The 24000-nt window shown below is 40.4% G+C and overlaps 1 protein-coding gene across 1 annotated transcript in view; it reads left to right on the forward strand.

The window, feature by feature from the left end:
* LOC135221292 (serine/threonine-protein kinase haspin-like) overlaps positions 1 to 24000 on the forward strand; it is a 73299-nt gene that overhangs the window by 8899 nt on the left and 40400 nt on the right. Inside the window, exon 2 of the mRNA XM_064259101.1 lies at positions 19342 to 19484. Coding sequence (XP_064115171.1) covers positions 19342 to 19484 — 143 coding nt within the window. The remainder of the gene's footprint in view (positions 1 to 19341; positions 19485 to 24000) is intronic.

Here is a 24000-nt window from a genome sequence, read left to right on the forward strand (position 1 = left end):
AGGCTCTACCCAGATCTATACAATGACGGGAGAGGAAAAAATAGACAAGAAAGACAAAATCTGCAACCTTTTGAAAAGAGGGAATTGCAGATTTGGAGAGAAAGTGTTACTACAAACATCCTAAGATATGTCAAAACTATGAAATATATGGTAAATGTGCATACTTAGATGGATATGGGGATGATTGCAGAGATCTGCATCCAAAAATATGTAAAAACCTAAAAGAAGGAAAAGGATGTAAGTTTCGACAAAATGCAAATATATGCACCCTGTAGCCATGAATCATAATCAAATAAATAACCAACCAAGTAATAAAATCCAAAATAAGAAAGAAACAAATAAAGAGAGAAATCAGAATATCAGGTAAAAGAGAAAAGCAAACCACCAATGAGATATGCAGAGAGGTGTCAGCAAAGAATTTCAAAGCATCAGCTCCGAAATTCTACTCAAGAGATAATAACTGTATTTATTATGCAAGAGGATATTGCAGAAACGGAGAAAATTGCAGATTCAGACACAAAATGAATAATTATGATGAAGGAAGATCAAATATTATGGAAAAGTTGGATTTTTTAATGTCAGAATTTCTGGAAATGAAAAAAAAGAACAACATACCAGAAACAGGAAAGAGACATGGGAAAATCCTTATTACTATCAGTATTAAATGAAGGAGAAAACACGCAAACCATCATAGTGATGAATGCGCAGGGTTTAGTTACGAGTAACTCAAAAAGAAATATAGAGTACTTAGAAGAACTAACCCAAAATGAAAAGAAAATAGATATAATGAATATAAGTGAAACCCTGGTATTCCAAGAGACTGGGAATGATGATTCAAATAAAAGGGTTCCAAACTTATAGATCAGATAGAAAAAAATAGGAATCAAGGGGGAACCGCAATATATGGGAAAGAACAAAAAACAAGGAAAAATATATGAGAAATATAGTAACTCAGAATGTGAACTAATAGCGGTAGAATTTGAATCTGAAAAATTGATGAACATAGTAATAGATAGACCTCCTAATACTAAAGAGTTTGACTTAATAATTGAAAATTGGATGATATATGTAGAAATCACAAGGACTGGACTATTCTCCTATCTGGAGACTTCAACTTTCCTTTCGTAGAATGGAAAGAACGAATAGGAGATTGTGGTTGTACTTATACATATAAAAAAGAGAGTAATAGTAGTGCAGAAGAATAAGAGGCAATTTGAAAAGCTATTAGATATGCTACTAGAATACAACATTCAACAAATAAATCACCTGCCAACAAGAAAGGAAAAATACTTTAGACCTAGTATTTGTGAACGAGATGAATTAATATGTTTAAGAAATAATAGTTAATAAATGCGAGTATTTTCAGACCATAATGTCATAGAATTAACAGTTCATTCCAAACAACAGTGAAATAGAGATAAGCAAGAAATGAAAAAGTGGGAAGGATATGGAAAATACAACTTTTACAGTAAAAATATAAAATGGTCAGAAATTAATGAAGAATTAAACAAAGATTGGGATAACATTTTCGTAAAGTGATGACATAAGGGTAAATACGGAGATATTATATAAAATATGGAGATAATAGTGGAAAAATATATACCGAAGAGAAAAGTAAACATCATTCATGCATACCAAGAGACAGAAGAATCTTGTTCCAGAAAATCAGAAAGTGGAAAAAAGGTCTTGCAAAAGAAAAAAATGCATGGAAAGTTATAGAAACTAAAAAGTAAGATAGAAAATGCAGAAAAAAGATTATACAATCAAAAGAAAATGAAAAACAAAGGGACTTGAAGAAAAAAAACCCTATTAAATATCAAGCAAAACCCCAAACTATTATACTCATATGCGAAGAAGATGAATAAAAGAAGAATAGAAATAGGCCCTCTGAGAATTGAAGGGAGATTAACGAATGAAAAAAAGGAAATTTTGCAACATACTGGCAGAACGATATAAGAGAGAATTCACCCCTAGAATAGATAATGAGATAATGATATAGAAGTAAGGGATGAAAATAGTGAATATTTAGCTGACATAGATATTAATGAAGCTGATATTGTGCAGGCTATTTAATGAAATTAAAAATGGAGCTGCTGCAGGGCCTGATGGAATTCCTGCTATTTTGTTAAAGAAAGTAGTTCATTCTATCGCAAAGCCACTTGCAATATTATTAAGACAAAAGTGTAGATACAGGCAAGATATATGATGAGCACAAATTAGCGTATATTACCCCTACTTTCAAAAGTGGATCAAGACTAGAGGCAAGTAATTATAGGCCTGTGAGTCTAACATCACATATAATGAAAGTGTATGAAAGGGTAATGAAGAAAAAAATATTATGAAACATTTAATAAAAAATAATTTGTTTAATAAAGGACAACATGGTTCGTACCAGAAAAGTACACAAACCCAACTGTTAGTCCACCGTGAAAAACATATTCAAAAATATGAAAAGCGGAAATGAAACAGATGTGGTTTATTTAGACTTTGCAAAAGCTTTTTGATAAAGTAGACCATAAATATATTAGCCCGAAGAAAATTAGAAAACAATATCGTGGATAAGTAGGAAGATGTTTAAAAAAAGAATTTTTATACAACAGAAAACAGATAGTTTATTGCAAACACGAGAAATCGGATGAAGCCAAGGTAATATTCCGTGTGCCGCAAGGTACGGTGTTTTAGCTGCAATACTGTTTGTTATTATGATTGAAAGACATAGACAATAATGTTAAGGATTCGGTAGTGAGTAGTTTCGCAGATGGACACAAGAATAAGTAGAGAAATTACTTGTGATGAAGATAGGAACGCTCTACAAAGAGACCTTAACAAAGTATATGATTGGGCAGAGGTAAATAGGATGGTATTTAACTCTGATAAATTTGAATCAATAAATTATGAGACAGAGAAAGAAAGCTATATGCATATAAGGGACCTAATAATGAGACCATCACAAATAAGGAAGCAGTTAAAGACCTTGGTGTGATGATGAATAGGAACATGTTATGCAATGATCAAATAGCAACTCTGTTGGCAAAATGTAAAGCAAAAATGGGAATGTTTTTGTTACGGCACTTCAAAACAAGAAAAGCTGAACACATGATTATGCTTTATAAAACATATGTTCGTAGTCCACTTGAATATTGCAATATGATATGGTACCCACACTATCAAAAGGATATTGCACAAATAGAGAGTGTACAAAGGTCCTTTACAGCTAGAATAGAAGAAGTTAAGGACCTAGACTACTGGGAAAGAAAGACTATAATTCTTAAAATTATATAGTCTGGAAAGGAGAAGAGAAAACGCTACATGATAATTCAGGCATGGAAACAGATAGAAGGAATAGCAGAAAATATCATGGAACTAAAAATATCAGAAAGAGCAAGCAGAGGTAGATTAATAGTGCCCAAAAATATACCAGGAAAAGGAAAAATAAGGAAAGCACACAGGACATTAATCCACTACGCACCAGCATCGATAATGCAGCGTCTATTCAATGCGTTGCCAGCTCATCTGAGGAATATATCAGGAGTGAGCGTAGATGTGTTTTAAGAATAAGCTCGACAAAATATCTAAACTGCATCCCAGACCATCCAAGATTGGAAGATGCAAAATATACCGAAGATGTACTAGCAACTCTCTGGTAGACATTGAAGAGGTGCCTCACACTGAGGACCTGGGGCAACCCGAACAAGATGTAAGGTCTGTAAGGTCTCTCTCTGATCAAATTACACTGGAACCTTGACATACGAATGCCCTAATATACGAATGTTTTGAGATACAACAGAAATTTGCGAAAATATAAGCTTTGATATACAAACGAAATATTTGAGATAACGATTTTGCGATGAGTGTTAGTTGTATAGAGGGCGACCGAATAAATGGCGTTCAGTCTGTTTGTTTGTTGGTGCTGCATGTTAACACGTCGTTGTTTAGTTCGTTGTATTTGCGCCTATTTTTCGTGTTATTTTGTCTATTTTATTATTAAACCATGGTCTCAAAGCTAAAGACAAAGCAGGTGATAAGAAAAAACCCCAAGAAAATGATTTCGATGGAAGCAAAATATGAAATTATAGCAAAGCATGAACGTGGCGTTCGTATCGACGATTTGGCAAACGAGTATGGTCGAAATCCTTCTACAATATCCACGATCATCAAGCAGAAGGAAGCTATAAAAAACTTCCAAAGGCATCACCATTATTTCTAAACTACAAACTGATTAAAAAAAATAAATAAAAAATTAGTTTAGCAATGTTATTTCATTTGTGTTTATACGTAGTTATTAGTGTACATACGTAAATAAAAAGAGAACAAATCGTTCCCTGCCACCCTTCCCTACCTCCTCCCCCTGCTGGCCTTCACGTCATCTTTCGTTGTGGTAAGTAAAATTCCTTTCTTTTTTTAATTGATTTTATTAACATTTATTATCTTTTATCACATTGCTATGTTATTTTATCATTATGTGTGTTATTACTCGTTTATTTGTGTATAATTGTGTATATATTATATGTAACTTTAGCCTGTGTTTAGGTGTGGTTTCATAGCGCTAGAACGGATTAATACATATTACCATTAATGTAAAGGAAAAAATGCTTTGAGATACAACTGTTTTGATATACGACGATGGTAACGGAACAAATTAAATTCGTATGTCAAGGTTTCAGTTACTAGATAATGTCTCTCTTTGGATACTTCGATTTTGCCAAATCTTGAGGGCTACAAGAACAGTTGATTACTATTTACGTATATATAGACTAATTAAAGTAAAACTATCTTTAATAGGCTTATATTATTAGTATCAACAAAACTTTACTGGCATGAGTCAGAGGCCGTTTAATGAAACGAACACTTCTCTGTCCTTACAATCGGAGCGTCGGAAGACGCTCTCCTCATCTCTCTCTCTCTCTCTCTCTCTCTCACTCTCTCTCTCTCTCTCTCTCTCTCTCTCTCTCTCTCTCTCTCTCTCTGATCAGGATAATGTCTCTCTTTGGATACTTGGAATTTGCGTTGTAATCTAACCAGAAACTTCGTTTTGTTATTATTATTGGAAACAAGCAATGATTTTTTTCATTATTTGCGCTTTTTGGACTGTTATATGTAAAGTTTGCACACGCAAGCTAGTATGTATCATTCGCTCGGAAACTAGTTCCGCATATGAGGCGTCACTAAAAAACATAGAAAAATACGACATAAAAAGTGTCGAAAATCATCATAACCTCAAAATTTTTTGTTGTAATCTAACCAGAAGCTTATTTTTATTAATATACTGTGCTAAACTATAAAGGATTTTTATCATAGTATGCGTTTTTTAAAAGCGTCGTTAACTCGGGAGCGTCGCAAGCGTCAGCGTCGTAACCTTGGAACAAGCGTCGTAACCCAGGACGGATTTTTCCATTGAATATTTAAGAAAAAGCGTCGTAAACCCGGGGACCGCCTGTATATATATATATGTTATATAATATATATATATATATTCTTAATAAATATTATATAATATATAAAACTAAGCATGAAATAAATATACCATTCCTAAAACACAAGCTTCCCCAGGAAGCTCAACATTCTGGACAATATTGATTGGCATGTAAGGTCTAAAACCGGAAGACACCAAGACCGAAGGTTCTCGAAACTCATCTCACAGTGACACTTGTACACGAACCTGACTCAAACAGTGTACTGGCTTGTAAGAAGCACCCTGTTTACGATCCCGGGATGAGGAATGTCGCTGAAGAGAGCTACCTGAAGGAGATGGATTCTTAAGGCTAAGGGCTCTTCCAGGAGAACAAGAAGCACGTCCACGGGCCAATGAAGCCTCATGTCTCCGACCCTCAGCCTCAGTCTTGCTGAGCGAAGGATCCTTAGATGAAGCTTGAGCAACCTTCACATCTGCAGCCTTCGATCTTTCAATCGATGCTTTATTGTCTTTGTGCCGACGAACTGGTTCAGGAACAGACAAAGAGGTGTCACCCCTGACCTCGTCAATACGTACTTGCAAGGATGATTCGCATTCACGAACGGAATATGTTGTAACATTCTTATGCTCTCAACACTTGTACTGGCATGAACACGTACGTAAGAGGGAGAGACACAGCTGTGAAGGGAAGACGAAGGTACATTACTCTTATGACGTACCAGTGATACACAGTCACGTATCAAAGAGGAGGATGCCTTATTTCCACTATCTCCACTGCCAGCCTCACGAACATGAACATGAGAGAAAGAAACATGACCTTGTGGGGTATGAGGAGAAACACTTCTCACACTTGCATGAACATGAACATGCATGAGAACATGAAGGGAAGAAGGTGATGCACTCCTTTCATGCGAAAACGATGAAGCCACGAAGTCCTTGAACCTCCAACGTCTGACATGACAGCGAGGGGGGGGGATGGCGCAAGAACAGGAGAAGGAGAGAAACTCCACTCTCGCAAAACAGAGTCCAGTCTCTTGTAGACCTCTTGAACTAAAGCCGTGGACGGCTCAGCAAGAGAAGACATTGACTTCATATTGGGAAGAGGTGACGTCACAGCTGGAGGATGAGCGGCCACCGCATCTGATGTCATAGGCTGAGATGACTCTGGGAGTGACGTCATGACACCTCTAAGGCCGTAGCTGGTTGAAGGCCTCACTGGCAAAGTGATGAGATGTGACCCAGGCAGCCTCGATGATGACGATTGGGTTCCACAAGGTGGCAGCATGCGAGATCCAACGTAGAGGAGGCGGGACTACTATAGGGGTAGGGGGAGGGGTATGAGCCTCCAAGAAATGTGACAGCAGTCCATCTAAGGAAGGTGAACCCCGTAGCCCCAGCAACGCCCAAACAGCCATCATCTTGGATGACTGAATTTGAAAATAAGGCTTTAGATGGCGTAGCCTCCTCCCTCTCGGGTATAAAGTGAGAACCCGAGGGAGAGGGGGCTATATTAAACATAACATCAGCCTGTGGAACTCCCGCTACTTCCATCGACGAATCAATGGAAGAAAAGGGAAGAGACAGGCACACTTGCACTAGTCAAAGGGGGAAGCAATCACGGGAGAGGGAGATGCCAAATTGGCCATCCAATGAGAAGAAAAACCCTCCCAAGAAGGAAGAGTCGAAACTCTACGATAGTTCCCTCTTCTATTAAATAAAACAACACTTCACCTGTGACTTCTTAGGCCAGGGAATAATGACTTTCCGGTACATGTGGATCTGTGACAGCAGCTAAAAGCCTTGAACAAGGCAAAAACCCTGAAATGCCCAGGCACATGCTTGAAACTTGAGGCCGGGGCCGTGGAGACTCGGTAGAATCCATAATGCAGAAACACACATACAAACAAACTGAAAGAAAGGAACCGGCTTGGAAGGAGAGCAAAGCGATACGTCTTACTCTCCAAGACGGTTAAGGAAAGACTAAATATGTCATGAGGCAGTGAGCGGCCTCTGACCAGCTATCACTTCATACATGCAGGAGTTGCCAGATCTCACAGATTCCTTGCTTACAGTCTTTGATTGGGGTAGTTTACAGATCCGCGGACAGATCCTACACTTCCAAAACTATTACCCCAAATAACAAAATGCATAGAATAAAAGTTGTCCAGAATTCCAAAATATACCCGAAAAGTCACTTATCTGACCAATTTTACTCAAAATGCCATCGCTTGATATTTCCTGGGAAACATAACTTTTTCTAAGTACCCACTTGATGGGAACGGTGACACACCGGTTGGAGCTCCCGTAGTTCTTGAGATGGCCGCAGTCAGGCGCTGTACGTCGGACCACCCCCATTGCTGGAATTTTAAATCAAACCAATCCTGTATCAGGTTGACCCAGGTCATTCCCAAGGGACATGGATTAACTTCCTGCCAACCAATAAAAACGCGTCCCATGAATATGATTCATACACCCATACCTCCTCTCACAGAATTCATTCTTTCTGTTGTTCACTGCCGTCATGGATAGAACACACGAAGTATTATTCCCTAAAAGTGTAACAGCAGAAGAGTTTGATAACTGTACGCATTTGTATGTTAGTATTGTGATCGAGAGTGTACACAACAATGATGAATTTATGAAGTGGTTGTATAGAGAAGGTTTACTTGGGGACTATTCGGGGTTATGTACAATGTGCAACATAGGAAACCGAAGGTTCATGAAAGATGGGACCAGCAAGGCCACAGGCCAGGCCATATACATGTGGCGCTGTACAAACAGCAAGGGCGGGAAGAAGTTATCAGTTCGGCACGGGTCATTTTTTGAAAAGTCCCGTTTGTCCCTAGAAACAATTACGTATTATATTAACCCTTAAACCCCGAAGCGGTATTTTAAAAATCGTCTCCAGTATGCTGGCAGCGTTCACGAGTGAGCGCTGAAGCTGAAAAAATGTTTTTTTCAAAAAATCACAGCACGCTTAGATTTTAAGATTAAGAGTTCATTTTTGGCTCCTTTTTTTGTCATTGCTTGAAGTTTAGTATGTAACCATTAGAAATGAAAAAAAATATCATTATCATATATAAATATTGTGATATATGACAGCGCAAAAAAAAATTTCTTATATAATTGTATACAAATTGTGCTGTGAGCAAAACGGTTACAGCTAACGTGTTATTTTTTTTGTTTTGTATTGTACACTAAATTGCAATCATTCTGGTATATAACAGATTGTAAAACGATCAAGGCAACACACAGAAAATATTACAAAATGATGCATGAATCCATAACGCACGGATGTAAATAAAGCTGTTTTCAAAAATTCACCATAAATCGAAATATTGTGCTAGAGACTTCCCATTTGTTGCAAAATGAAGGTAATTAATTGAATATTACTAGACTGTAAGTGTTGTAGCTTACAATTGCAGTTTTCGACCATTTTGGTCGAGTTAAAGTTGACTGAAGGACAAATTTTTTCTATTTATCGTTATTTATATGAAAATATTTCAAAACTGATAAAATTTACAACCATGGGTTGTTTTTTGTTGCATTCTACATGAAATTGCACATATTTTCATATATAAAACTTTATGTAACGGCTAATTTAAAATGGTGCAAACATTACGACAATCGGACAAAAAAATTTCTGATTTTTTCGTAATAGTTACCGTGCGTATGTAGGGAAAAAGTTTATTTCATAAATTCACCATAAATCGAAATATTGTGCTAGAGACTTCCAATTTTTTGCAAAATAAAGGTAAATGATTGAATATTACTAGAATGTAATAGTTTTAGTTTACAATTGCGTTTTTTGACCATTTCGGTCGAGTCAAAGTTGACCGAATGTTGAAATTTTGGCACTTATGGTTATTTATATGAAAATATTTCAAAAGTGATAAAAGCTACAACCATGGTTTGTTTATTGTTGTATTCTACATGAAATTGTGCACATTTTTATATATAAAACTTGATGTAACTCCTAATTTAAAATGGTGCAAACATTACGACAATTTCTGATTTTTTTCGTAAGAGTTACCGCGCGGATGTAAGGAAAAATTTTTTTTTCATGAATTCACCATAAATCGAAATAATGTGCTAGAGACTTCCAATTTGTTGCAAAATAAAGGTAAATGATTGAATATTACTAGAATGTAAGAATTTTAGCTTACAATTGCGTTTTTCAACCATTTCGGTAGTCAAAGTTGACCGAAGGTTGAAATTTTGGCACATCGTTATTTATGTGAAAATATTTCAAAACTGATAAAAGCTAGAACTATGAGTTGTTTTTTTGTTGTATCTACATGAAATTGTGCACATTTTCATATTTAATACTCCATGTAATGGCTAATATAAAATGGTGCAAAGATTATGTTAAAATAATTTCCGAGATGTGTCGATGATGCTTTTTAGTGCGAGAAGAAAGAAATTTGCGCTTGCATGCCTGGGTAACGATTGTAAACAAAACAATGCCTTGATTCGTGAGCTCCCAGCATCTCCCAAGGCGCGTGTTTCAAAAGTTTTCGCCTAGTAGGCCTATAACTATTTTTCCGTGAATTTAAAAAAAACATTTTCGTCAACGTACCATACGTCGGTTTGGCACCCGACAGACAATTTTCGTCGACGTTTAATACGTCCAATCGGCATTTAAGGGTTAATATTTTGTTTCACTAAGAAAACCCCACAGTGTGTTGTAAGGGATTTTGTTATGCCTCTAGCACCTAACACCATGGTGGATTGGTATAATTTTTGTAGGGATATATGTTGCAAAATCCTGTGTTCTGATAATAAGAAAATCGGTGGTCCTGGTCATATTGTTGAGATCGATGAATCTAAATTTGGGAAACGGAAGTACAACTGTGGCCGAAAGGTGGACGGATCTTGGGTGTTCGGTGGCATTGACATACAGACACGTGAGACCTTTTTCAAGGTGGTTCCTGAACGTTCTGCCGAAACTCTGCTCCGGGTGTTGCTTGATAATGTACTTCCAGAAACCACAATCGTATCTGATTGCTGGAAGGCGTACATCAAAGTCCAGGATCATTATTTTGAGCATAATGTCGTGAACCACAGCGTTAACTTCGTTAGCCCGGATGACCCGAATGTACACACGAACACTATAGAATCGCAGTGGCGTGTTCTTAAACGGAGTGCGCTACCGAGACACGGTACGCAGAAAGAACTTTACGAAGGCTATTTTTCTACATACTGTATCCAGAAGAGGTATCTACAAGATATTCCATGTCTATTTCGGGCGTTTCTGAATTTGATCAAACGTGCCTATCCGCTCAAAAGCCGCCCGACATCCCCCATCTCAGATTTGATTTCCCGGTCCAAAACAATAAGACCAGGACCTTCTACCAGCGAGGCACGTGATCCCCCACCTGTTTCAAAGAGGCCGAGACTGATGCCTTCATGGTTGTCGGACAGCAGCGACTTTGAAATTTGAATAAGGTAAGTTGTATATTACCTAAACTAGTGTTTCAGTTAGTTCGAAGCCAGTACTGAAGCACGTGTTCGAACAGATCTATCAGCCCGACGGTGGGCATGTAGGAACATGAATGATGCCGCCATTTGTACATAAATTAGTTTTTCAAAGGCCGTAGCAGAACGAGTAAGGTGTTTAATGTTACAGTTATGAGGGGATTTACAGCCTAGGCTAGTCTTGTCCTTTTGTATGTACTGTGGCTAGTGTGCTCAGCGCAACATTACCTCTTGCCAGAACATACCGAGCTTGCCAAGAATCTTTAAATATGCAGATAAGGCGCAAAGCACCGTTCCGCCACGGCCTTACTGTAACCCCTGTGGGTAGCGCGCTCAGTGTAACATTACCTCTTGCCAGAACATACCGAGATTGCCAAGAATCTTTAAATTTGCGGATAAGGCGTGTAGCGCCATTCCGCCACGGCCTTACTGACAGCGCACATAAACATATTCACCGTTAACGACTAATTTATCAGTAATGCCGGTTAGTGGTAGCCTAGGCTAGTCTGTCGTTTACATGTAAAGTAGTGGTTCAAAGTTATGTATGCAAAGTAAGGGGTCCTAGCATTCAATTTCATGTTGGTTAGTGGTAGCCTAGGCTAGTCTGTCGTTTTACATGTAGGCTAGTGGTTACAGTTATGAGGGGATTTATAGCCTAGGCTAGTTGTGTCCTTTTGTATGTACTGTGGCTAGTGTGCGCAGCGTAATATTACCTCTTGCCAGAACATACCGAGCTTGCCAAGAATCTTTAAATATGCGGATAAGGCACGAAGCGCCGTTCCACCACGGCCTTACTGTAACCCCTGTGGCTAGCGCCCGCAGCGCAACATTACCTCTTGCCAGAACATACGAGCTTGCCAAGAATCTTTAAATATGCGGATAAGGCGTGAAGCGCCATTCCGCCACGGCCTTACTGTAACCCCTGTGGCTAGCGCACTCAGCGCAACATTACCTCTTGCCAGGACACACCGAGTTTGCCAAGAATCTTTAAATTTGCGGATAAGCGCCTGTTCCGCCACGGCCTTACTAACAGCACACATAAACATATTCACCGTTAACGCCTAATTTAACAGTAATGCCGGTTAGTGGTAGCCTAGGCTAGTCTGTCGTTTATATATAAAGTAGTGGTTCAAAGTTATGTATGCAAAGTAAGGGGTCCTAGCATCTAATTTCATGTTGGTTAGTGGTAGCTTAGGCTAGTCTGTCGTTTTACATGTAGGCAAAGTAAGGGGTCCTAGGCTAGCCTAGGTCAAACGTGTATGCAGAGTAAGGGGTCAAACTTTTGTATTCAGAGTCAAGGGTCAACCTTAACAAAACCGTAAATATGTACATTTATGTGTCTCGAGACCGGAAATTGAGAGTTTCGGGCGCTGTGAAAGTCCGAGGCCGTTTCCCCCCACCCAAAAACCCCGGTTTCCAACTGGGTCCTCCTTTACCGTTTGATGTTTTGTTCAGGAAACTTACCTGTCAGATATATATATAGCTGTATTTTCTGAGTCCAACAGAATTTCAAAAACTTCCGGCACACGCAGTGGTCGGCCAGGTGGTTAGTACCCATTCCCGCCACTGGGAGGCGGGTATCAGGAACCATTCCCCTTTTCTATTCATATTTTTTTCTGTCGCCGTACTGTAAACACCTGTTTTCAGTACCTCCGTCTTAGGATTTTGAAACTTCATTGCCGCTAAGTATCCTAATTGTCTTTTGATTTATTTACTTGGATTTGTGGCTAGGCATACGCTATCATAAATTGATTTGAATTTGATTCATTTTTGCATAAGATATCTGAATTTAGTTAGGCTAGTTTCAGATGGTGTTGTCTGCAAAGATAGGGTGTGGCTACCGAAAGCTTCGGTAGATCCGCACTTGGTATGCACGAGGGGTACGGGTCTTTCTTCTTTGTTGAGATTTGTCATGTAAGGAGTGTGAGACTTTGTCTAATTCTGTAAGGAAGATGTATGATTCGTATGTATGCAATTATTCAGTAAACAAAAGTCAGGGTAGTGAACCTGCTAACCTTCCGGTAGACTTTATTTTGCCTAACCCTGTAGTATGGCCTACGGGCTATGAGCTTATGTCTGCGAGAGGTAATGCCCTTTACGTTATAGATTCCATCTGTATCTTGGAATCTAAAGTGCTCGCTCTCCAATCATTGTTGTGAAGTGTAGTGCCCCTTCTGTAGTTGCTGCTCCTAACCCTGTAGTGTTGCCTTCGGGCCCTGAAACAGTGTCTGTAGAGGGTAATGCCCTTTTCTCTGATACTGTATCGATTCGTAACTTAGAATCGAAAGTGCTTGCCTTAGAGAGCAAAAGTGAAGTGGCTAAGTGCAGTGACAGTGCCCCTTGTGTAGTGGAGGGTGCGTCAGATCGGCCTTATTTCGCCTCTAGGCCGGGACCTCTGCTGGACTCCCAGGAACAGGGAGAGAGCATGTCGAAAACCGAAGGAGGGTTACGAGGAACCCCCACCGATCTGACGTGCCTTCGGCAGACCTGAAGATACTCCTAGGCTGCCAAAGTGCGTGCACGTGCACGAATCCTGAAGGATTGCTTCTCGTCCTCCGAAGCGTCCTCCCCGTGCAGGGGTTGGAGCTTTCGGAAGGACTCGCGCCCTTTATATAGAAGCTTTATAGAAGAGGACGCTTCACGTCCTAGAAGAGGACGCTTCACGTCCTCTCTCTCTCTCTCTCTCTCTCTTGTCATGCGTGGCTGTGAGAAGTAAGAAGGCGAACGTCGCCTGAACACGTGTACGTCTTTCCAAAAAGGGAAAAAGAAGTCATAGTAGCAGGACGCTTTTGAGCGCGGACATCCTAGCTTTGTTACTGTGAGAATAAGAAGGCGTTCCTTCGCCCCTCGCATTCTCACACGATCAACCCTTCTCCTGAGACTGCTTCGTGCAGTCGGTTTTCTCTCCAAGATGTCTCTCGCTCTTCCCTGAAGACAGTTTCTCTCGCTTGTTTTGACGCCTGTCAGGAGCGTGATGCTTTTCTGCACGCTTCTTTTGACGCTCGGCTTGAATGGGACGCGCGGGTGCACGCCAAGCGCGCTGCAAGTGGACGCCGAGTGCGCACCAGTGGACGCCGAGCGTGCGCCACGCGCCAGCGCACGCCAGGTGTGTCGCCTGGCTGAACGTTTCTGTTGAACTCTTCAAGCAGATTTGGGCCTAAAGATTTTTTACCTATACCTTCGGTGATCCCTTCTACCTCACCTGCAAAGAATGTGAAGTAAACAGTGCTTCGGAGGAAGCTTAAAGTGAACAGGCAACTTCGTCTTCGAAACCCAGCAAGGCACGGGTTTCGTGAATTCAAGAGGTCTCTGTCAATTATATTGCTTTTCGCAAAGTCCAGGATTGGATGGAGTTAAGGAAAGCTCAAGGGAAGATCTCTTTTGCTCTACCGCAGTCAAGACTTTGCGGTAAGGCAGCTACGGGGTATGTAAAAGCTCGACGTCCTGCACGTCATGACGCTCGACAACGTTCAGTAGGATTCTTGCAAAGGCACTCGTCAAGAGGACGCTCTTCAGGAAAGCGCAAGACAGGACTTCCTTTGCTATACTGCCAATAAATTTAAGCGTTAGCAGGCATTCGTTGTGATACGGGAGAGGAAGCTGGTTGGAGAGTTCCTTCCTCTTCCCAGGATAATTTGCAAGCTTTTTAGTCCATCTGAAAGGGCTTTTCAGATGATAGATTTTGTTAGTTCCTTGTTCGGGACTACGCTGCCGAAGCTCTTTGTCCCGTAAATGGGTTAGTTCTCATTGACAAACATCTCAATAACTTTATATTGCGTAAGCGGATAAGCTCTTATTAACAAGATTCGGAAGAGCTCTCATTCATCAATCGCAGACTCGTACAAGAAATAGACTCGAGCTGTCCGCTTCGATTCTCTACGATTTGTTCGTGAAACTTGCTTGTCAGATATATATGTAGCTATATTTCCGAATTCAGCTATAGATATGTCTGCCAGGTAGGTATGAACAAACTTTATTGTATCGTAACAATATCATATTTTGCCTTGCGTGATTTTACTACTGGTTGGTTCAAGTCATATACGCATGTTGTAGTTACCTCTACGGATGGCAACCGAGAGGTCTATTATTTTAAGGGCATTTAATTGGTACTCCCTGCAGCCTTCCAGGAGTTTCCGATTTATCTTTTACCGTTTTATGGTAGTGCTATGACGACACAAACGCAGCTCTATATTTAGCATTTTCTGTTTCGCTTAAGTATACCAGCTTGAGAGTCTCTTTCTGCTAAAAAATAACAGACCTATTCCTTCGTAGAATAGAGTAGCTGGCAACCCAGGCATAAGAGTTAGAGACAACGAACGTAAGCTGCTGTCACTGAACTCCAACGACCGAGCCAGTACCAGCTAGTTCGCTGTCATGCGCGGTTGGTTACGTCTCTCTCCTGCGGGATTGACTGACTAACCGTATCTCTGCGCGGGCGGTTACGTCTCTCTCTCCTGCGGGATTGACTGACTAACTGTATCTCTGCCCTACAATCACGGACTTTAGCCTAAGATTGAGGGGATTTCTAACATGCATGAATAAACATTGCCTTCGTTTTGCGTAACTATGTTCAAAAGATATATCTCTTTCTTTCGGTGCTTGTTACCGCACTGTAATAGGACTACGAGTCTAACGCGACATTGCGCTATTATATGCTCTCCTGCTTAGGTAAAGCGCAGCCTTATTAGGGAAGTAAGCATGCTCGGTGAGGGAATGGATGAGCCTGCTGGGGACCATTTCCTTCCTGAAGAAGTTTGTTTCCCTGAATAGACTGCAATTCAGACCTCTACAGTTTTTTTTCCTATCGGAAAACTGAAATATTATCCAAGATCTAGAAATGATTCTGAACATCTTTCAGTGCTTCAAGTATCACCTGAGGTGATAGCGAGAAGGTGCCAGGCATCTGGAGAGGGTTTCAGATGTCATGGCACATAATCTGAAAGAATTGGAAGCAATTCAGTCGTCCCTCCAGTCCTCGAAGAATGAGTTTTTGGAACCAGTGGTCCAGATCAACTCGGACACTTCCACAGCTCTCTCATATCTTAAGAAGTATCATTTCGGCCCCTGTTCGAGTCTACGAGAAAGAGCCTATTATGACAACAGGCGTAGAACGTAACGATCCTCAAGAGGTTCGTTACAGGATTGCAAAAGTCCGTACGAATCTTCTCGATCGACGGCAGCAACTACTGACTTCCGAGTGGAATTTTTGATTAGAAGTATGTTGAGAGTTGTGGAGACTTTAGGGACGTCCTTTCATACATCTCTTCGCTATGTTGAGGATGAAGAGGCTTCATCTACTTTGCTCCCTTATTCTCGATCCGGGAGCGGTAGCATTACATGCCATCCTATGGTATTGAACGGGGATGGATGTTTAGTCTCTTTTCCTCTTTTTTCAAACTCTTAGGAAATGTAATAAGATGATTTATGACGTCACAGGGAGCGACAATGACGCTGATCGCCCCATGTCAGCCTTCAAGATCCTGGATTCTCAGAGGTCATGTCCTTCCTAGTTCACTTTCCAAGGACCTTTTCCGAGAGAGTCGGTCTACTCTAACAGCCTCACTTCGAAAGGTACCTATAAACCTCTCCGCTCTGAGTCTGACTACGTTCAGACTATCGAGATGTTGTCAGGAATAAGATTTCCGTCGTCCCTTTCTGTCTGAAGAATGGGATAAGCTGGCAGTCACAACTGTTAAAGAATACGCAAATATGTTGTTGACGGCCTTTGGGCTCAGAGTTTTGCATCTGTCAAATAACAAAGCCCTTCACGATCTTTGAGGTCTGTGGAATCTCAAAACTCGCTCTCCATCTACTTTTTGTCTCACCTCTTTTCTCGGAGTCAGACACTCGTGAGAGATCAGGTGGCATTTAGTAGCCCTGAGTTTCTTATTGACGAAGTCGGTTGCGTTGATACACCCCCGATGATCGTGTAACACGAGACCAGGTCGGACTGTCAGGCATTCGTCCTTCGGGACTGAATCGCCTTTTTGCTCCGCGCTCCTTTCTCCTGGCACCAGAAGCTCGAGTCAGGAGTTGGCTCATGAGTTGTTTCGCTGACGATGTTGGGTTGCGTTGATACACCCCCAAGGTTTGCTTAGCTTGAATCGCCCAGGCAGTCCAGACACTCATCCTTCAGCGAAGAATAGTGCCTTATAGTCTTCAGAGTACAGCCTGGCTGTCCTTGATTCGTCTGACTGGTCACCTGGTCGGTCACCTGACTTTAGCACAGACGGACTGACTGTGCATGTCCAGATCGAAGCTTTCAAATGGAACTTAGACGTAGTCTGAAATTCTTGATGTCAAAGCATTTCAAACCTCTCCTTTCTGTTAACTTATTGCATGTGACCAGAAAGGCCTATTTTTTAACCACTCTAGATACGACAAAGAGGGTTAGTGAAGGTTTTTAAGAAAAAAAAAAAGAAGCCATCGTCAGACGTTTTGGCTTAGAGAACACAATGCGGTGTGTTCTCTAAGCCTTCCGTTGTGGCCTAAGAATGGAAACCCGTCTAGTCCTTGGGCCAGGAGCTTGGAATCAAGGGATGGCACAAGTTATTGGGCAAGAGCCAGAGAGAGTCCTGTGCCCTGTCGGGTCTCTCAAGTTTTATCTACATAAAACTAAAGAAAGTCGAAGTCCTTCGGACAATCTGCAGTGTTCCGAAAAAGGCCAGACTTGCCCATATCAAGGAACACCCTGGCTTTATTGTTAAGGAGTTCTTTCAAAAAAAAAAAAAAAGGCTCTTTCATTGTGTTTGAACAAAGATTTGAAATCTTTTTATCTGAATGCTCACGAGGTGAGGGCGCGGCCTCGGAAGCATTTCAACAGAGCATGGCACTCAGTAACATCCTGAGTACCACGTTTTAGCGAAGCAACTCTATGTTCGCTTCACACTCCCTGCGGGATGTGAAGACGGCATATGAGATCTGCTACTCGCTAGGGCCATACGTGTCTGCAGACACAATCTTGGGGGCAAGAAGTACCACTCATCCTATCCTGTAGAAAATGGTTAGGAAGAGCTCTTAATTTAGTTGTTTAGTCGCCGCCAATGGCGACTTCTTAACTCTTAAGCCTTAGTTAAAACACCTTAACTTTGGCTAGGTTGGTCAGGTGGTGATATATATATATATATATATATATTTATTTATTTTACTTCTTAGCCCTCATAGTATGGTCAATATGGTCTAGTCACATTGTGGTCACGCCCCTGTTGACAGATCATCTGGAGTGCACCAGCTATATAGGTCTCTACCTCGCTGGCAACTCTAGTAAAGCAGAAGCAGACTTGGGTGACAGTAATCACGAAGTCAGCTATGCTGACAGGTGGAACCAAGATGTAAATCATCTGCATGCATTTGTTTCCCAAAATCCTTCTATTCTGTCCCTTCCCACCTCCAACGGTGGGATTTAGCCATATATATATCTGACAGGTAAGTTTCATGAACAAAATGATATTGTTATGATACAAAAAAGTTTGTTCATACTTACCTGGCAGATATATATAATCAAGTACCCACCCACCTCCCCTCAGGGGACAGTGGGAATAAAAATATGAATAGAAAATGGGAATGGTTCCTGATACCCGCCTCCCAGCGGCGGGAATGGGTACTAACCACCTGGCCGACCACTGCGTGTGCCGGAAGTTTTTGAAATTCTGTCGAACTCAGAAAATACGGCTATATATATATCTGCCAGGTAAGTATGAACAAACTTTATTGTATCATAACTATATCATTTTTTTAGGGTTTATTTTCACTGGGTCAACTACAAAACCATTGTTATTAGCAATTATAATGTTCCCCTTCTCATTTCCAAATATGCATTATACATTTAGTTACTTAATTTAAGATTTTTTTCCACGAAAATCGATCGTCCGCGGATATGTAGTCGCTCCTTTGATTGTTTTAACCGGTTACCAGCTAGTGCTTGGAAATATCCTATTGTTAAGACCGAAGGCTTGTTCTGCATATGAAAAAGTAGTCTTCTTGGAAACGTACCACAATGGTTCGCTTCAGGGTATGGATAATAGTACATTTTCTGGGGTCAGTTCTGGTGTTAGGATAACTAGCGCTCTCTCTCTCTCTCTCTCTCTCTCTCTCTCTTCGCTTCTCTACTCTCTCTCTCTCTCTCTCTCTCTCTCTCTCTCTCTCTCTCTCTCTCTCTCTCTTGGTGTTTGGTACTGACTGATTACTGATGTTTCTCATGATGGTTGTCAAAAGAAATTTGGTTTCCATAACATTGTTGATGCTGTGCTTTTTTCCCATGATATGTAAGGCATTCTCGAAGCCTTGCATATCATGGAAAATAAAACCTGCATAAACACTTAAGGAAACCAAATTTCTCATAGTTCTCTTCTAAGTAAGTCTGGGATGTGTCCTTAGCACCCCCCAATGAAAAACTTTATATTACATGGAGAATTAACTTTTTAAATGGTTTTAACTTTTCTTTCAAACAGGGAACTTAGTAATCTTCAGAAGTCCAAAGAAGAGCAAAATAACTGGACTGAGAACTTTGTCCATGTTCTGAACTGCTGGTGTGTGAAGGGAAGCTATCACCAGGATATGTTGCACATGTGGGATATTTTTCACGAGGAAAAAGGCAAGTTCTTTTAACATACTTTGAATTTCTTATAGTACTATACTTTTTTATATTTTCTATCTCATCAGCAAGGTTTTATTGGAGTAGGTACTCAGCTCCATAAGTGTGGCATTTTAAAGAATAAAGCTACAGTTGTATACAAACCAGTTATTTTTTATACATCTAATCATGTGGTTAGCATCTCTTGAAATTCAATACACAAGAATGCCAATGACCTTTTTGTTATAAGCAAGAAAATTAAAACTAGGATGCTTAGGTAGATAACCTTCTTAGTGAGCTTGGTTAGAAAAAATTCACTCATGAGGGTCAGGAGTAAGATTGGAGTTTTGTAGTAGAGCTGTAAATTATCTCTGGTAAAAGATTAAACAGTTCCCAAAGATCCTGTTTGCTTTGTAAGGATCTTGAGGCAAAAGGAATATGGATAAGTCAGAGAGGATAAGAATTTTTTTTATATTTAGCGATCACTGATTAAAGTCAGATCCAAACTTTCTTACCTCCCAAAACATCTGGGTTGCTTAAAGTTTAGGTGAGCCCTCAGAGGATGATAACTATACCAACCAGGAAGGGATAAAAGCAGTCACAAATGAATAAAGCAGGCAGCAGGGAATACTTGCCAGTGCATAACATCTTCAGAATATCTTACTTTAAAAAGAGAGTGGAGTAAAGACATAAGTATTGTCAGATTCCTCAAAAGATTTTAGTTCAGGGCACCATAAACTGAAGTATGTAAGGGTATGAGAAGCTATGATATATACTATACACTTTGAGAAGGCTTCAGTCATTGTAGTTGGTTCCTCCTAAATTGTGGCAAATTCAGCATTTTTTACTGGCCTTTGTATGCCCAAAGAGAATTAGTGAGCTTCATTCTTTGTCTGGAAGTCTTATATTTCAAGATCTGGAAGTCAGGTGTTGTTAATTTTTGCACTGGACTTCTTATCAAGGACAAAATCTGTTCCATTCTTTTCCCATATACCATATATGTACGAAGAGCCACCAGTATATATTTAGATTGGACTAGAAATTCAAATAGGACACATTGAGACTTTCTTTTTATGGGCTGGACAACTAAGCACTTTACAGCGAACACCCTTTTCTTTTGGCTGCAAAGAGTTATTTGTAGCACCTGCAAGAGCTCTACTGAAAAAATCACCAGAATTTGAGAGCCCACAAGATTTACGCACTTTCAGTCTTTCTACTGTTGAAGAGAAATTTAATTGTTCATTCGGATAAATAGCAGGTACTTAGGGGTGCCAGTTAACTTTTGCTCCGTATGTTATCTTAGAGACACTCCTCATAAGTTCTTGATTCTTATTTTTTGAGTCCAGTAGTAGTTTCAGGTGTGGATTTATCAGAGATGGTTGAAGATCAGGATGGGGGATACATCCACTTCATCTTCATAATGTGTCCTTTATGACATCTGTCCTGGCACAGATCTCTAGGGCTAACTGTTTCTGTGCCTAAATAGGATAGTAAGTGTGCATGCCTTCCAAGTTTGAGAATGATACAACTACAATCATTATTCCTATCTAAGACAGAGTTTTAGTTCTTATCTAGAACCCCATTTTGTTCCTTTAGTGTATTGGGGTCTGGTGTCTATTTTTCACTTACTTGGGCAGTAAGCCTACAAACTACTTTGTTGTTTTTGTTGCCGTTTTGGGGGAAATGGGTTAAGGAAAAGTGTATGGAAGAGCATAAAAAGGTCTGAAAAAAGTGTTTTGCATTGAGTTAAACATACAGGAATTTTAGGATAGGATATTTATAATTTATTTATTAGAATGAAAATGTAAAAAATAAATAATATTCAGATTAAACACTACAGAAAACATATTTCTAATAAAATATAGTGTATTTATTTTAATTTTCATTGGTGAAACAAGGTTCTATTTGACTGTAGATTTTAGCAAGTTTTAATTTGTATTAAGTTAGCAATACAGTAGACCCTTGACTCACGAACGCATTGACCCACGTACAACTCGATCCCCGACCAAAATTATTGGTAAAATTTCACCCTTGACCTACGAACTAACTTTGAGATACGAACAAAAAAAAATGCGGAAAATAAAAATTCTGTTTGGGTCATGAACTAATTTTGAGACATGAACATTTGAAAAATGCTGGAAATTTCTGGAAAATAACAATTCACTTTGTTTCACAAACTAATTTTTAGACACAAACATTTGAAAAATGCGCGAAATCGCCCAGCACACGTGAGAGCGTTTGAGTTGCCATGGGAACAGCCATCCTCCAGCCGCCCACGCACGGCGTCACCCACGCATCGCTCTTTGTCTCATCTCATTGTGTACAAGACGTTCGTCAATTCGCTTAGCATTTTTTGCGCTAAAACTTGTGATTTTCTTCATAATGGGCCCTAAGAAAGTGAAGAGTGGTGGTGAAAGTAAGAAAGTGAAGAGTGATGGTGAGAAGAGGGTGCAGAGGAAGATAACCATTGAAATAAAGAAAGAAATTATAGAAAAGTTTGAACGTGGTGTTCGCGTGACCGATATCGCAAGTGAGTACAAGATGGCCAAGTCGACAATTTCGACAATTTTGAAAAAAACCAAGGATGCCATTAAAGAAGCAAATGTTGCGAAGGGAGTGACAGTACTAACCAAGATGAGATCGCAAACCCTCGAAGAGGCAGAAAAAATAATTTTGAAGTGGGTACATGAGAAACAGATGGCAGGTGATAGTGTAAACGAGCCGATCATCTGCTGAGAGAAAGCTCGGCAAGTGTATCAGAGTTTGCTGAAGGAAACTCCTTCTACTAGTGCCACGCAGATGATTTTAAGGCTAGTAAAGGGTGGTTTTGATAACTTCAAGAAAAGAACTGGAATTCACTCTGTAATTAGGCATGGTGAGGCTGCTAGCGCAGACAAGGCTGCTGCTGAGGCATTCGTGACTGAGTTTGCCGAGTTCGTGGAGGCCGAAGGATACGTTCGCTCAACAGATTTTCAATTGTGATGAAACGGGCCTCTTCTGGAAGAAGATGCCCAACAGGACATTTATCACCCAAGAAGAGAAGGCGCTCCCAGGCCACAAGCCAATGAAGGATAGGCTTACGCTTTTGTTATGCTCAAACGCAAGTGGCGACTTGAAACTAAAGCCGCTACTTGTCTACCATTCAAATAACCCGCGTGCCTTTAAGCAGCACAACGTAAATAAGGCCAGACTGCCTGTAATGTGGAGGGCCAATACAAAAGCATGGGTGACACGGAACTTGTTTATGGAGTGGATTGATGAAGTGTTTGCGCCGACCGTGAGTCAGTACCTAACAGAGAACAAGCTACCCCTGCGGTGCCTTCTGATCATGGATAATGCCCCGGGCACACCCTTCGTACTTGGCTGACTGCAGTGAACATGACTTCATTCAGTTCAAGTTCCTTCCACCCAACACGACCTCTGTTCTCCAGCCCATGGACCAACAAGTCATTAGCAATTTTAAGAAATTATATACGAAGGCGCTCTTCTCCAGATGCTTCCGTGTAACTGAAGAGACAAATTAACCTTAAAAGAATTTTGGAAGAAGCACTTTAATGTTTTTCACTGCATAACCTCATTGATAACGCATGGACTGAAGTTACGTACCGCACATTAAATTCTGCGTGGCGGAACTTTGGCCCCAGTGCGTAACTGTCCGTGACTTTGAGGGCTTCGATGCAGAGATTGTGCAAGAAATTGTGTCCATGGGCAACAGTATGGGTCTACAAGTCAACGACGAAGATGTTGAAGAATTGGTCGCTGAACATTCAGAAGATTTGACTGCGGACGAACTTGTTCAACTCCACAAAGAGCAGCAGGAGCAACTTGCTCGGGAGCAATCAACTGACGAAGAGGAGGCTGGGGAGGAAGTTACAGATGTCAGCAGTGATGTGATAAAAGCCGCATTGGAAAAGTGGAATGATGTCCAGTGCTTCCTTGAATTGTATCATCCGGACTGTTACGAACAGGATCGTGGAATATAGCTCAATGAAAATTTAATGAGCCATTTCAGAAAAGTTATGCAAGGAAGGAAAAGGCAACAGACATTGGATGGATAAGTTTGTGATTAAACGTTCACCAAAAAAACCTAGAAGAGTTGAATCTCCGGAACGAGATCTCCCCGACCTGGATGGGGGAGGGTCTCTCCTTCCGCACAATAACCTCCTCCCCACCCACCACCCTCCTCTTCTCTTGTCGTCAAGCCAGAAGTCTCCGTCCGGGGGGGCACCAGTCATAGGTAAGTGTTCACTTTACAAACGTTTTTATAGTGTTAGTTTACCATTTGTTTTAAATTATATTATTAGATATATTAAGGTTTTTTACACTGACTTTTACATTATCTGTGTAAAATAAAATAAGGCAAAATATACATAATATATTGGTTCGTAGGGGTCGAGACCATAATATTATTCCCATTAAACCTTATGGGGAAATTAGCTCCGAGTCACGAACAATTTGGAACACGACCAAGGTCTAGGAACGGATTGTGTTCGTGAGTCAAGGGTCTACTGTATAATGTTTACAACTTTTGCATGAG

Source organism: Macrobrachium nipponense, chromosome 2 (genome assembly GCF_015104395.2).
Source record: "Macrobrachium nipponense isolate FS-2020 chromosome 2, ASM1510439v2, whole genome shotgun sequence".
Classification (NCBI taxonomy): Eukaryota; Metazoa; Arthropoda; class Malacostraca; order Decapoda; family Palaemonidae; genus Macrobrachium; species Macrobrachium nipponense.